General features: G+C 40.3%; 1 protein-coding gene across 11 annotated transcripts in view; it reads left to right on the top strand.

Moving 5' to 3' along the window:
* The window catches only part of GDAP1 (ganglioside induced differentiation associated protein 1), a 45,522-nt gene that overhangs the window by 13,307 nt on the left and 16,796 nt on the right, over window positions 1-15,419 (top strand). For 3 of the 11 annotated variants that reach the window (XM_035011377.1, XM_035011378.1, XM_035011381.1), the window contains one exon: window positions 14,664-14,856. The exons of 1 other annotated variant lie outside the window; for it this stretch is intronic. In XM_035011377.1, the coding sequence (XP_034867268.1) occupies window positions 14,664-14,856 (193 nt within the window). Of the gene's footprint in view, window positions 1-13,207; window positions 13,270-13,857; window positions 13,975-14,663; window positions 14,857-15,419 lie in introns of those variants that run through there. 7 more of the 11 variants (XM_035011379.1, XM_035011380.1, XM_035011383.1 and 4 more) reach the window with 5 other exon arrangements.

The raw sequence follows: 15,419 nt of genomic DNA on the forward strand, positions 1-15,419 counted from the left end.
ATTGAAAACAATATTGAAATTAACAACCTGAATTTAATGTGACAGATGATGTTTTGATGAACTGAAATCACTGCTTGCATTTTAAAAAATTAGAACACTTCCCACAGAGGCATAGCTTCTCCTGACTCAGCACATGCTGATGCCTTTGGAGACTCCTCTATGGGATCTATTAGGAAGCCTTTCCTTGTACAGTGTCCTGGCATACCATTTGACTATTGCTTGGTGGAGATGCCTCATTTACCATTAGGTCTGCCTCTCTTCTCATTAGTCAGAAATAATTAAAGTAGAAAGACTCAGTGCCAAAGTTAGCCTAAACATTAATACAAGATCAGCCACTGAAACCAGTGATGGAAAATTCTGGAATTACCAGACCCCTTAGAATACTTGGGTGAACTCCCGTGGCTTTGTGGACTTCTGTCTGGAAGGCTGTTCTAAATGAGAGTGGATTGTTCCCAGAGACTTCCTAGAGGAAACCATTCCTTCTCATAGAGCCATGGGGACAAGATGAATTGTTTCTTTTAACGGTCTCATAAGGGATCATTGGAATCCAAGGTTTGGTGTGGAGTCAAGAGAGATTAAGATTTGAGTGTAAGGAGAGACCAACTGGAACGTGGTCACAAGTCCCCATGGTTCCTGCTTATGGCACTTGGGACAGACAAGATCAGAAAGAGGCAACATAGATGTCTCTGCTTCCCAGGCCTTGTGGCTGAAAAAGACTTATAGCGCTAGCCTTCCAAGTCAGGTACACAAACCCATCCATTGGAGTGTGGGAAGAAAATATTAAGGGTTCTGGGAAAGCTTAGCCCTGCCCTCATGCACATAAAGAACAGCTTTCAAAGAAATTTGAGTGGGGACTCTGTAAAACTGGGCAGTTTGTATAATTTTCCAAATGCAAAGAGCAGGCAGTAAAATCAATGTGCATTTCCTGACAAGGCAGAAGATGATGGAGTCTACCGTTGTTAATTGATCAGGTTAGTATATATGGAACGTCAACTAAATTTTACTGTTCAAAGTTGTCAGAAGTCTTCCCATCCCATCAGCAACGGGATAGATGAGGGACTAAGAGCAGGGACCGGACGGAAGATGTGGTTGAATTCCAGATGATCAGTGAGAGACAAGATTGAGTCAGCGTTGGGGAGGGGTAGATGGCCACACGCTGATGGGGCTGGACCATGCTGGAGCGACTAACCACAAGTGACCTCAGACATGAGCCCTTTAGCACATGCGGCAAGGCCAGAGCTCAAGTCCCAAAGATCCAGTGGGGCAAGACCCTTCGGGCAGGCCGGTGAGGACCAGAGGCTCTCAAACCCAATGTCCCTTTTGTTGAGGTCAGGTGAATACTAAGGCACCAGAAAATTAGACCTATTCCCCACGTGCACTCCCACCACCAGAGAGAGGGAGAATGGAGACTTGAATATTTACCCCAAAGAGATTTGTATCAGACCGGGAGGTGCCTGAATTACCAGGAAAGGGACAAAATTAAGAGGAAATGCGTGGAAATGGGTCTCCATTTAGTTATTCTGCCGTCAGTGGAAATGAATGCAGAAATACTCAACCGAAAAGAGGGAGGAAAGACAAAAACACAAATCAGGGCAAAAAAGCTACACAGATAATATATATTTCTATCACTTTCTTAACACTAAGAATCAGGCCTTGTTTTAGGTGCTTCTATTTAAAAAGCTCTATAGTGTATCGACTTTTCAGGTGAAAACTCTCCAAGCTGACAGCGGATAGTACACTTTAAATACTACTCTGGGTATTGAAAAGGTATTTCCCCAGCTGGCAGCCAGAAGCATCCGAATCTGGAGCACAACTCCTGCGTATTGACCTTCTCAGAGTGAGCAGCCCAGACTGGAGGTGAACCACAACTCATTCAAAGGAAATGTGCTAGAGTGACGTTAAATTTCTCTGCTCCTGTTCTCAGCCTTTGAGTCTTTCTGTGTTTCCATACAGTTTTCTCATTTAGTTCTCGCAGCAACACCTGAGGGGGCTACTCCTATCATCCTGATTTTATAGAGGAATGGAAGCTTGACTGAGCGGGGCTTCACGCCCAGGCGACTGGCTCTGGAGCCCCCTCACGCCGCTCCTGCAACCCACTGCCTCCCCTGTTTTCTGCTTCCGTGTCCATCACAGATGTGATTTGTGTCAGGGTGCATGAAGCCTGAAGAGTCGTGTTAGCAAAGCTAGAGTCGAACGATTGCCAAGTGCAGATGATCAGCCAGGTGAGAGCTAACGTGGAGGGATTATGAGCCATGGTGAAGACTAGCCTGACTGACTGGCAATGAATAGGGGCTAGTGGTAAAGTCAGAGTCACTCCCCTTTGGGACATCTTGTAATGCATGTGGTAATTAGTTACTTATGTGTCTATGTTCTCCATTTAGAAAATCTCGATATAGTTACTTTCCAGGAGCTGTCACTTGTGCCCCTGTATCATTGTATCCTTAATAGGAATATCTGCGGTTTGTCATGTAGTCCCTTCCACGTCACAGAACGGGAGTGTCTTAGTAGGAAGAGTGAAGGGATGGAGGCAAGTGAGAATCTTCAAGTGTTCTGGTAACATTTGGACATTCCCAACATACAGCAGTGGAAAACTCAACATTTGCCAGATTTCCAAGCTGTGTTTATCAGTCAGGGTTTTTTTTTCCCCCCCTCCCCTTTGCAAAGTTTTCTTTCTTAAGCAAAGTTACCACCAATCGCAGTTTAAGTGGGATGCGAACAGTACACATATAAAACTCAGGGCTACCGAATTTAAAGCTTTTAATGCCATAGCATTAAAGCGAAGAGACTGAGACGACTTAAGAACTTCTCATTATAACTCTCCTCCTGATAGAGTCTATTTGTATCCCTGGTTTTAGCCTTGCAGACTTGGAGGGAGTGGTGAAAGATGAACGGGCAGTGCTCAGCCACAAGGGGAGAAAAACGTCATCTGGGCCCCAGAATAGCAACAGCAATAAATATGGTCATGTCGCTCTTCTGCTGAGGCCAAAACGACAGACAGGATCACATTTGCAGCACCAAGCGGGCCTACTGGTGACCAGGGGCCAGCTCAGGAGTCGGGAGGAAACATGTCCAAAAACTGATGCTGACGCAGAGCCTTGATTCTGGAGCTGTGATGTAGCTCATGAAGAAAGAGGGCACAGAACCCACTGCAGAGCTAGAGGGGGCTCTGCACCCTCCTGGCCACAGGGGAGTAAGTTCTAAATCAGCTTTTAGGACAGCTGGCTCAGGGCTCTTGAGAGCTGAGCCGTGAACTTCCTTGCACGTCTGCCTGAGAACTTGCTGTTATCTGCAGCTGCCACAGCCATCAAGGCACATGTGTAATGAGGAAGGTGAAAAAGAGGGCTCTTGTTGGTCATCGGTTATTTAAAGAGGGCCCATCGGATTTCAGCTACCTCTAATTGTACAGAATCAACACCTTTGCTCCGGGGAGGTCTTGGAGGAAGGGGCATCTCCCCCGCTTTAAAACTACTCAAGTCTCCCTTTCCAGACCAAGCTTCTGGGCTCTAACCATTTCTGGGACTCCTGGTGCTTCATCTTCATCTGTCCCATTTCATGTGTATTTCAGTTTCATATACTATATGACAATGTCTCTGGCTGGTGGTGATTTTACCATCTTCACATTCTTTTGCCACTTGGAATTGGCAAAATTGGGCTTTTACGTTTGCAGAACTTGCAGAGAGCAATAGTTTCTCAGGCTGAAAAGTTTTTAAGTTGATATATGTATCTGGTTTTTTGGAAACCAAAGCATCACCTGAATTCGACCAGTTTTCGTTTTTCTATTGAACTGCCCTGCTCTAAAAGGATGTGACTGCTTATAAAGGCATGTTCCTCTCTGTGATCTTTGTGGTTCACTGGTCTCCCCAGCCAGTCGCCAGTGTCACTCAGGGAGTCATTGGCAACAGGTTCATTGTGGTCACATGTCACCCATTTCTCTCATGTAGCATTCATGAACAGGCACAGGTTCAGTTTCATGCTTTCATTTGTCTCAGTTACATGCTTAGGATTTAAATTAATCTTTTCTCTATGAGCCACAGTATTGCTTTTATTTAAAACATGTGGTATGTGAAAAATTAAAGCACTTTAGACTTTGCTGTTTTAGACTTTGGTATCTCAATGTAAAATTCAACACTTTATTCTAGTGTCACTATTATCTTATGCTTCTTTAGGATCTTACTAAGACCAACAAGATAAATGAAGTAGTTTTTGTAGCACTAGCTCTCATGTTTGTTCTCTCAACATCCCTGGTGACACTGGGTGGTTAAGAAAAAAAAAAATCATTCCAGTGTGTTGAAGTTGGTGCCAAAGGAACATAGATGACTATCTGGTGCCCAGGATATGCTGCGGCCCAGAACCTTATCTTGTCCTATTTATACATTAACAAAGCAAAATCTTACTTCGAGCAATCCTTGCAACGTTAGCATTTTCTTTCTCTAAAGCTTATGTCTCTGAGTTTTTATGCCATTTTTCTCATGTGGCCAGAGACAATGTAGGCATAAATTAACTTCTCCACTTATTATTTAGTGACTAAAAGAACACAAGAGCAAGGCTATTGGAAAAATAAATGCCAATGTATTATTGAATATTCTAATTTGAATTACAAAGATAAGTGCCAAATGATCGTAAATCCCTGGACAGATTCCTTTAAACATAAAAAGAGAATGATAAACGGTGTCTGGGAAGACTACCTGAGTCACTTTTTGGGAAATGGGGAGAAAAAGTAAACTTCCACTGAGAGAGTGGCATTCCACAGTTGTCATTAAATGATAAACTGTACACAAGCACATTGTAAATTAATAAGAAAGCACTTAACTTAGGAAACACCTCTCATACAAAGCTGCAATTTCACACCTGAGCTTTAAGTGTCTTCCATGGAATATGCTTTCTCCAAGATTGTGTCTAAATATTCTAGAGGCTTTCAGAGCTGCAAACGTTTATAAATAGACCTCTTTATTATTGTAACATTAAAAAAGAAGTGTTAGTGATATTATTCAAATACTAGTCAAGCACACTGGGAAGTGACTCCTTTTTTTCTCTTTAACTTCTCTTACCTTCGTATTATAATCGACGTTTGCCTAATATTACTGACACAATCAGGAAAGTGTTCTTTTAGTGATCTACTCCAGGGGGCAGAGCATAAAGTCTAGAAATGAACCTGTGTGGATCTATGCATAGTATCTAAATATTTTACTGTTATTTCTTTCATTAGAAATACTTAATTTCCAAAAGAAAAGAAATATTTAATTCCTACTTAATGCTGATGCTTTCATATGTATTTTTGAGGTATAAATGTCTAAAACACACAAAATCATTAGAGAGAATTGCCAAAAATGAAATTCCAAGGATCAGCTAATCTAGCAGCCAAACTCCTCTGACTGGAGAACATACCACATGAATAGTTAACATTTAGCCAGAGTGTTAAAAAATACCAGTTACTTTTATATCCTATCATTATTATGTTATAATTTTTATATATCCTATGCTAAACACTGTGTTAAATACTTAACAATTTATAAATCACCATCAATCCACAATCTATCTCAGTGAAAGTGGCACAATTATTTTTCCTGGTTTATAAGTGAGGAAGCTATGGACTGCATGATCACATAGCTTGTGAGTGGTGGAGCAAGGATTTGTTTCCAGCTCTGACTTGAGAGTCTGAGCTCTTAATTGCTAGGCTTTGGACTGCAGTGGAGGGCGACACTAAATTAAGGACAAGTTGCACAGTGAAGTGTAACCTCAGGCACTGAACTCAGACAATGAGAGGACCCCACAGTACTGGATCAGCATGTCCAAATCCTTCATTGTAAAGTCAAGAAAGGGGACTGAAGTCAGACTGTGATGTAATAAATAATGGAGTACTCTCGGGTTGGTCCATATCTAGGCTGAGGCAAGAGGTGAGCCTCTTGGGAGCTGTGAGATGGGGTAGGATGTCCATAGGATTGGGGAGCTGGAAGCCTTGAGTTTTAGTTCCTGGTCTACCGCTTATTAGTGGGGTGGTATAAATCATATCTCAGTGCGGATTCCTTATTGCTAAAAGGAGGTTTGTTGGGAAAATCAAATGAATACTGTTCTTAAAGCACTTTGTAAACTTTTAGAAGGGTATTAGATATTACTAGGGGAATGTTGGTTCAAATTTGTAAGTGTTGGTTTAGTTTTAGGAGGATATTCTTTCCATCCTGTCATTCGTTTTTTGTATGAACTCTAAACAGTCTTGGGCAAAAAATTCCTGAATTAACACAATTAGTGTCTGAAGGAGTAGGTACTATTTGCATGAGACTAGTGAAATCAGAGCTGATGACCCTATGGTTGTCTCCCATATCCTGCGGCTGCCTCTTGCAGTGGTAAGAACATGATCTCTAGACCAGACTTCTGGGGCTAATAGTGGGAGTTTGGGAAATTTCCTGACCTATCTGTGCCTCAATATCCTCATCTGTAAAATGGAGATATTTCTCCCTGTCTTAAGGGATTTTGCAAGTGTTAAATACAATCTACACATAAGGGCTTGAAATAGTTCCTGGCACACAGTAAGCACTCCAAAAAAATATTAGCAACCATGTAGGGCAAATACATCTTTGCTTAAATTATATATTGGTTCATATTCATGTGTTTATTCTGAAATGTACACCATTCATCACAGTAGAGATAGATGAGAGAGGGTGGACATATATGTCAAATTTTTTTCTACCAGAAATATAGCTCAAAGTGAATTCTCTAGTTAAAAATAAAGAATTTAGTACATTCACCTTAGTAGTCCTTCTTTGAGAGACTAGAAAATTAATCAAATTATTATAAGTATACAGTAACCTCACAGCTAGAGCCTCCTGAATTAGTAAGTTGCACTTGGTATTAAATACGATTATTTTGCTCTGGGAGGCAAGAAAGACCAGAGGTAACATTTTAGAGTTTCAAAAGTGCATCTGGGCTATTCTAAGGTCATTGAGGCTTTTGCTTAGAAGGCTGCAGGGAGTAATCTACATTTTTTGAGGGGAAAGTGGAGGTGTTTTGGCATTTGAGCATATAAACTATGGTGACTTGGCACCATGGGGTTTTATCAGACTGTTTTGTGGAAGTGGTTTCATATTATTTGACCTTTTTTCCAGACACTGTAAGTCATGTTTTCAGACATGATTCTGCTCTATAAATTTTAGAGATGGGGCAAATTAGGGAAGGAGAATTGGAATGGTTCATCAATTTTACACTGAATTGGTAGTTCTCAAACCCTAAGTGCATCAGAAAAACCTGAAGGACTTTTTTTTTTTTTTAAATATTTTATTTATTTATTTGAGAGAGGGAGACAGAGACAGAGAGATCAAGCATGAGCAGGGGGAGGGGCAGAGAGAGAAGGAGAAGCAGACTCCCCGCTGAGCAGGGAGTTGGATATGGAGGCTCACTCAACCCAGGACCTGGAGATCATGGCTTGAGCCAGAGGCAGACAATGACTGAGCCACCCAGGCGCCCCCTGAAGGACTTTCTAAAACACCAATTGCTCCAGAGTTTCTGATTCAGTAGAATGTGCATTTCTAACAAGCTACCAGGTGATATTGATCTGTTTGTCAGGGGACCACACTTTGAGAACCACTACAATAAATCAAATACAGGAGTCCTGTTCATTAGAGCTCAGGTAAACTAGCCAGAATCACAATTATTTTACCAAATCAATGTACTCCATGAGCCAACTTTTATCTCATTCAATTAGATAATAACTTAGAGTTTTGCAGATGCTTGAGAATGTCAGACAACAGGAACTATTCACCTTTGAGATAAGCATTCTCAAAATAATTTCTAAATAAGGACCCCCTCTCCATTTTTCTTACATGCACACTAATTACAAATTCTATGCAATTCACGTGTGTTGGATAACTGGCATGGGTCAAAGCAGAGCGGGCCCAGTAGCTTCTGGGTACTTAGTGTTAATGTTACTGTTATCAGGAGGAATTGGAGACAATTCTGTTTTTCTACGTATGTGTAAAGGATTTTTTTTCTCATTTTGGAAAATTTGATTTTGAATGAGATAGCTTAATTCGTTAAATATATCCTCTTGAGAATACCATCATTTCTGTTTTCTAATTTGTAAAGCCAAAAAAAAAAAAAAAAAAAAAAAAACAACGAAAGAAAGGAAGGAAGAAAAAAAGCAGATTATTCTTAAAAAAATAGAGACCTCTTGTGGTCATTCATAAAAGTAAAATCAGAAACCTAGAGTATTAACAATTTGTCAGGTTTCAAGATCTCTGGCTTAGTTGACATACATTAAAAATATATGTATGTATATATAAATATGAGTTAATACCTGCCAAAATAGATGAGTAATAGGACTATGAGTAATAATCACTTTTATAAATATATAGATCATTCCACCATGATAGATCTTTATGATAAATCAAGACTTGATTGAAGCGGAAGACACCGAAGGGCACATATTATAACTGTGTAGATCAAGGAATTTTCCCAAACTGGTCATATCTGTGTAGCCAGAATATCTGGAGGATTTTTATCATAATTTTATAGGTAAGGTGGCTCAGACTCAGAAAGGTTGTGTGATGTATTATTTTCTAACATCAATCAAATCCACCTGCACCATTCTTTCAAATATTTAAATGAATAAAGAATGTCAATAAATATTAACATTAAAAGGGAGTTCATTTGCAGAGCCATGATCCACAGGCCAGATTTGTAAATAAATACCAAATTCTGTCAAATAAACTTACCTTTACACACTGAATTTCTACAGCAGTGAACTAAAAAGGCTATAATTTATTATTAATTGTTATTTTTTTTAAGATTTTATTTATTTATTTGACAGAGAGAGACACAGCGAGAGAGGGAACACAAGCAGGGGGAGTGGGAGAGGGAGAAGCAGGCTTCCTGCTGCGCAGGGAGCCCGATGTGGGGCTCGATCCCAGGAGCCTGGGATCATGACCTGAGCTGAAGGCAGACGCTTAACGACTGAGCCACCCAGGTGCCCCTATTAATTGTTATTTTTTGTTGTCATCACTACTCGCTGCTATTCATGGTGGTGATGGCTACCTATTCTTTTTCTCTATTAATTAAAAAGCAGTTTGGAGCATCAACCCAAGCACTATGTTGCGTTCCTGGGGATACTGAAATAAGTAACATTGGGTCCTTGTCCTTAAAAGGCTCAGAATGTAACACACAAGAAAGAAATATAAACAGTAATTTGATATGACAGTTTGTGCTTTAACAGAAGTGTATATAACTTTGGGACTAATTGTCAGGAAGGTGGCTACATTTTCCTCAAAATCTGTCCCAGGCTGTGTAAAGCTTGAAAGTCCATAACTTTCTCTCTTTGGCTTAAAGCTAGCATACTGTAGTAGAAAATAATACCTTGGTGAGTAGTCCGAAAAGTCATGTTTGAGTTTTAGCTCTTTCACTTCCTATAGGATTTCAGACTAGTCTCTCAGTCACTAAACCTTATTTCCTCAACTCTAAATTTGGGATGGTAGCTGCCTCACAGGCGACGAAGAGGATCAAATGAGACTGTAAGAAAGTGGTCCGTGGTCTTTAATGCAAAATTCAACATTATGCCTTTTGTTTATGAGGTATTATTAGTATTAAACACCAGTGCAATAATCAATGCACTCCGTGTTTACTGTGATTCATGGTTTTGCTGCTGGGAGGATGCTAGAGAAAGTGCTCAGTGTTCGAAAGTGGGCTGATAGATGTGTTCATATCTACTTTCCCCCTAACCACAGTGAAGAGAATGAAAAGGAAATAGCATTGTGGTTGTCTGAGAAATGGAGAAAGCAGAACTGAAGCTGTACCAAGTACAAATTAATAAATTCAAAATATACTCAGGGTTCTTTTGATCATCATCTTCAAAACAATTTATTCAATATTAAATAAGATATGTGCATTCAGAGGTGTGCTGGTAAATGTTTAACAACCAGCTTTCTTGAAAAAACAAACACATGATAGATAGTACTTGCCGATTTCTGTAATGTAAATACCCCTACCATGGCCAGTTTCAAGTTACTAACATGATATCACTGACCAGGGAGTTAGAAAGACATGCAGTGTAGCACATCCGTATAAGTGACTTCCATCATACCGATATAATAGACAAAAACAAACTCGAGTATAGATAATAAATGTAATAAAATAGGAAGTGGTGAGTTTTGAGCACTTGCTAGGTTTATTTTGTAAATAACTCATTTAAATGCAATTCAATTTTATTTAATTTTCAGTAATAGCTGGGTTGAACATCCAGCTTATAAAATTCCTGAAAATTTAACAGTCAGCTCTCATGAGCCTGTATGAGCAAGAGGAGATGCAACACTGGATATATTGGTAATTGCACTAGTATGGTACTAGTTACAGTAAAGATCATCACCTTTTCTGGGAAGACTGTCTCTCTTAGGTGCCTTTGTCTATATTCTTATTATAATCTCCTAGATATCAAAGCAATTACCACACATGTTGAAATCTCATTTCTCTTTCTCCACACTTGAGTTCCCAGTGACTATGGCTTTTAAGTCCATATCTTCTGTATCTAGCACTGTTCCTGGGACAGGTAAAGTCTACAATGCATATTGAAGAAATAAACTGACCTGGATCTGGCTCCTGTTCTCCAGGAGCCCACAAGCAAATGTTATGTCCAAAGGTATACAGCTACAGAATACACATGCGATTTAGTCAACTCTCTGAATAAACAAGTAAATGGGTAATAAAGTTTTCATATTACCTACAAGTGGCTTTTAGTGAGATGGAAAATAACAGGAATTATAGATCGATGAAAGTCGATGTAACAGTTTTTTTTCCTACCCCTATCTTGATTAAAACAAAACAAAAAAACCCAAACACCACAATGTTTCCTTATCTAATCTGCTGAATGATATTCTTTTGACATTCAAATCTTTAAGAGGCAAAAAGCAGCACATATTCGCTTATTGGAAAATTACTATATGTAGAAGCATAAACAAATACAAGCCATTTACATTTTACAAGATTGTTATATTAGTGAGGATAGGTTAAGGCAATAGCACTTGGAAATCACAAAAAATAACAGTGGCTTTATTTCTCCTTTAAGTAAATGTTTAGAGGTTTGCAGACTGAGATTAGTGTGGTGGTTCTGCTCCATATCCTTAGGGGCTCACTTTCCCTCCAGCTCATGGCTTTGGCCATCCCTGAGATGGGGTCCCTTCCTTATGGTCCAAAATAAGCATCCACCCTCCCAGAAGCAGGATGGGACAAAGAAGAGGCACAGGACTAACAGTTTTCCTAAGGAAACTTCCCAGAACTTTCTCTGTGGCACATCCATTATCCCATTTATTAGAATATAGTCGTAAGGTTGCATTTAGGTGAAATGGAGTCTGGGAAATGCAGTCTTTCTTCTCAGCAGCTGTGTGCATAGCTAAAATTTCTATTACCATTACCATCTATCATTCAGCCAACTGCTGGAATTTGCTAAAAGTTATGTCCTTAAATTGCAAATAGAAGAATTGCTAGGTTAGAAGTTACGCCCATTTTTGGGGCGCCTGGGTGGCTCAGTCGTTAAGCATCTGCCTTCAGCTCAGGTCATGATCCCAGGGTCCTGGGATCGAGCCTCGCATCGAGCCCCGCATCGGGCTCCCTGCTCAGCGGGAAGCCTGCTTCTCCCTCTCCCACTCCCCCTGCTGTGTTCCCTCTCTCAGTATCTCTCTGTCAAACAAATCAATAAAATCTTAAAAAAAAAAAAGTTATGTCCATTTTCAAGGTTTTTGACACATATGGATCAATTTCCCTTCAGAAGCCATGTACACATTTGTACTCCCAAGGACATCTATGAATGCTTAATATTAAACACCAACACAGTAATCAATCAGTTCATTCAATGTTTGCTCTAAGGCTTTGTGACTGGGAAGATGTGATAGAGAAAGTACTCAGTATTTTATATATGTGGGATTTATTGTGAGAACACTTTCTTTTTTTTTTTTTTTAAAGATTTTATTTATTTGACAGAGAGAGACAGCGAGAGCAGGAATACAAGCAGGGGGAGTGGGAGAGGGAGAAGCAGGCTTCCTGCTGAGCAGGGAGCCTGATGTGGGACTCGATCCCAGGACCCTGGGATCATGACCTGAGCTGAAGGCAGACGCTTAACGACTGAGCCACCCAGGTGCCCATGAGAACACTTTCAATGGCAAGTGACAGATGACCTGCCAAGAGTGTTGAGTCTATTCAGATATTGAAGTGATTGAATTAATTAAGGAAAGGTAACTGTATAGCATGTGTTGGAATCTGAAGTGGAAGAATTTAAAATAAAGTTTTTCTGAGGAGGAGTGGGAATGGAGGATTATATAGGTAGTTGTAAAAATCTTGAGGCCGTTAAGAGAGAAGAGAAAGTATAATATGTTCTCTTAATGTCATGGAGGAGCTTTCCACATATGCTTTCATCAATTGCTATATTCCAGGCCATGTCTTAAGTGCTTTATATACAATCTTTTACTGAATTCCCACAGCAGGCATATATTTTTATATATCCATATTTTACCCATGAGGAAGTGAAGGCTCAAGAAAGGTCAAGTTAGGGGTGGACCCAGAATTTAAACCCCACTCTGTCTGATTTCAAAGTTTTGCTTTTTCCTCTTCTACTCTGAAGAACAAATGGATAAAAAAACAAATTTGATAAGGGTCATTTTTTGCTGTAACATTTGAATTAACTTACGAGTATGAAAGATATTTTTAAATATTTAAAAATTATAAAAGAATTATAGAGAACAACAAATGAAATATTGTAAAGGGGAGGAAGTACCTCATGAGATTTTATCTCTTTTCACCTGAGTTGCATACTTGCCTCTCTTTTCTCATAGAACCTTGTGTTCATTCTAAGACTGACAGTTATCATCTCTGTTGTGTTGTCTATTTATTTGTTGTCTCTGCCACGAGACACATCTTGAGTGTCAGGTCTTCGTATTCCCAGAGCCTAGCACCATGCTTAGAATGTAGTCGGTGCTCACTACGTATTTACTGAATGAATTATACAGGGATTCATTTTATGGTCATATTAATACATATTTACTAAGGGAGAATTTTTATTAATTTACTATTATGCCAAATTTTAAGAGGTGTACAATCATTAGACTAGTATAAAATTATGATTTTGACTATGGCTTATGAGGGTATTTATAAAGCAACTGAACTTGTGAATAATATTGAGTGTCTACACATGTGAGGCTATTTTGAGTGTTTAACGTTGTATTTACTTATTTGTCAGGAAAACCTTATGGGGGAAATGGAATTATTACCTCCACTTCAAAAACCAGGACGTGAACTCAGGTAGTTCCGCCCTAAAAATTCTGTGTTTAGCAACCAGGCTATTTTAACTTGCCATCATTTATAAGATCTGTTATCATTTATTATTTTGCATGACTCCATAAGAGCATCTTCTAATGAAAACTCATGGATCCTTATCCTGTTTTGTCAACCGAAACTTCCCTTCTGCAAAGGGCACAAATCCTCCAAGAGGAAATTGCTGCTTTTATACCTGAGCAACTTCTACTCCATAACCCCACCCCACCAAACCAATGAGTAATTTGCAGCCAACATTATTCATTACTAACTTTAGTATTCAGGGACTCGTATTTTAGACGGTTTCCTCTAAAAAAGTCCATTTGCACTTCCTATGTGACTTCCATACGCCAGTGGCTTTCTGGCAGGAAGACACCCCCGCATCTTTGCGGACACGTCCCTGCAGCTTTCTGGCGGTGGAAACTACATTTCCCAGTGGTCTATTCGTCCGCGCGAAGTCCTCTTTCCCGGCTCCCAGAGGCATCGCGGAAAAACTAACGACGCTTCGCGGGGTGGTGTGGGTGGGAGAAATAAAGGGCTGACCGGCGAGGCCCTGCAGCGCCGGCGCACCCCAAAATGTCTCGGAGGCAGGAGGAGCAGAGAGGGGGCGCGCCCTTGATGGCGGAAGGCAAGTCGGACGCAGAGGTTAGGCTCATTCTGTACCACTGGACACATTCTTTCAGCTCTCAAAAGGTAAAGGCCTCTGCTGGGGCGGGCGGCGCGGATCGGGTTTCAGCACCGGGACAGCTCCCTCAGCGCTCTCCCCGGTCCTCCGGCGCATCTAGAACCGGGCCTCCGAAGCCCTAAGCCGGGCGGGCGCTCGCTTGAGGACGGGGATGCGCCTTGTGGGGGAGCACAGAGAATTAGTCGGAAATGGAAAGGCTATGACTCAGGCTTTGCCACTCATGAAATGCGAAAAAAAGCATCACTTTGGGTATTTGGGCCGGAGGCCTTGTGCCCTGGGCCTTGGGGAGTGAGGCAGAGGGAAGCGCCTTCCTGCAACCGCATAATCTACAGTTCCTTCTTTTTCTTGTACGCATTCGCTCTCTTCAACAAGGCCTAACACATCTGTATATCAGAGTCTTGTCTGGGGAGGACACATACTTAGGTTTAGGACGGAAAGAAAGTAGTGGTGATGGAGAGTCACTGTGGAATGAATTTAGCCAGAATTATTTTCAATCTTTTTTTTTTTGTCCTCTAATTTATAGGATTAAGACCCACTAAAATATATCTCACTTGTTAATTCCTAGAATGGGAATAGTTAAAAAGAATGTTGATAATAATAACTTAGGGAAGCACAGAAAGGCTGCTTAATAGTATCCAGGGATGTCATTTAATTGAAAGCCTACATGTGTTGTAGTAACCAGTGTGAACTCTTTCAGGTGCGCTTGGTAATTGCTGAAAAGGCATTGAAGTGCGAGGAACATGATGTAAGTCTGCCCCTGAGTGAGCACAATGAGCCTTGGTTTATGCGTTTGAACTCAACTGGAGAAGTGCCTGTCCTTATCCACGGGGAAAACATTATTTGTGAGGCCACTCAGATCATTGATTATCTTGAACAGACTTTCCTGGATGGTAATGTTAAGGCTATTTGTGATTTTTTGGATTTACTTTCAACACAGTTATATGTCTGTCTGTCTGCCTCCCTCCCTCCCTCCCTCCCTCCCTCCCTCCCTCCCTTCCTTCCTTTTTTCTTTTGGTTTTATGATGGTGGAAGTAAAAACCTTTTCCATTTCCATAAGCACACAAATATAAAATAGGTCGATACCATAAATTTTATGTAAGCCAGCATAACTCTATTTAAAAGATTTTATATAAACTGCAAATTTAATGTTGGAACTTCCCTTTTTAATTCAGAGGTTTTCCTCTGCAGGTGTGTGGTTTGTGGTGGTGAATTTTTAGCCTGGAAAATTCATGACCACTTGAAATGTACACTATGAAAACCAGTTTTCTCTAGTCTACCAAATAGTTCCATCTTAAAAACAATAGGAGGGAAAAAGGGGAAAAGAGGAATAAAACTTAGGCAAGGGAGAATAGAATGTTGGTATATTTGGAGATCTTTGCCCTGTGACTTCTCTATAGTATGAATTTTATATCTTTTGTAAGGAATTATAGCACTTAAATTTGTATAGTGCTTT

This window comes from Mirounga leonina, unplaced genomic scaffold (assembly GCF_011800145.1).
Source record: "Mirounga leonina isolate KUSES-001 unplaced genomic scaffold, KU_Mleo_1.0 Mir_165, whole genome shotgun sequence".
Taxonomy (NCBI): Eukaryota; Metazoa; Chordata; class Mammalia; order Carnivora; family Phocidae; genus Mirounga; species Mirounga leonina.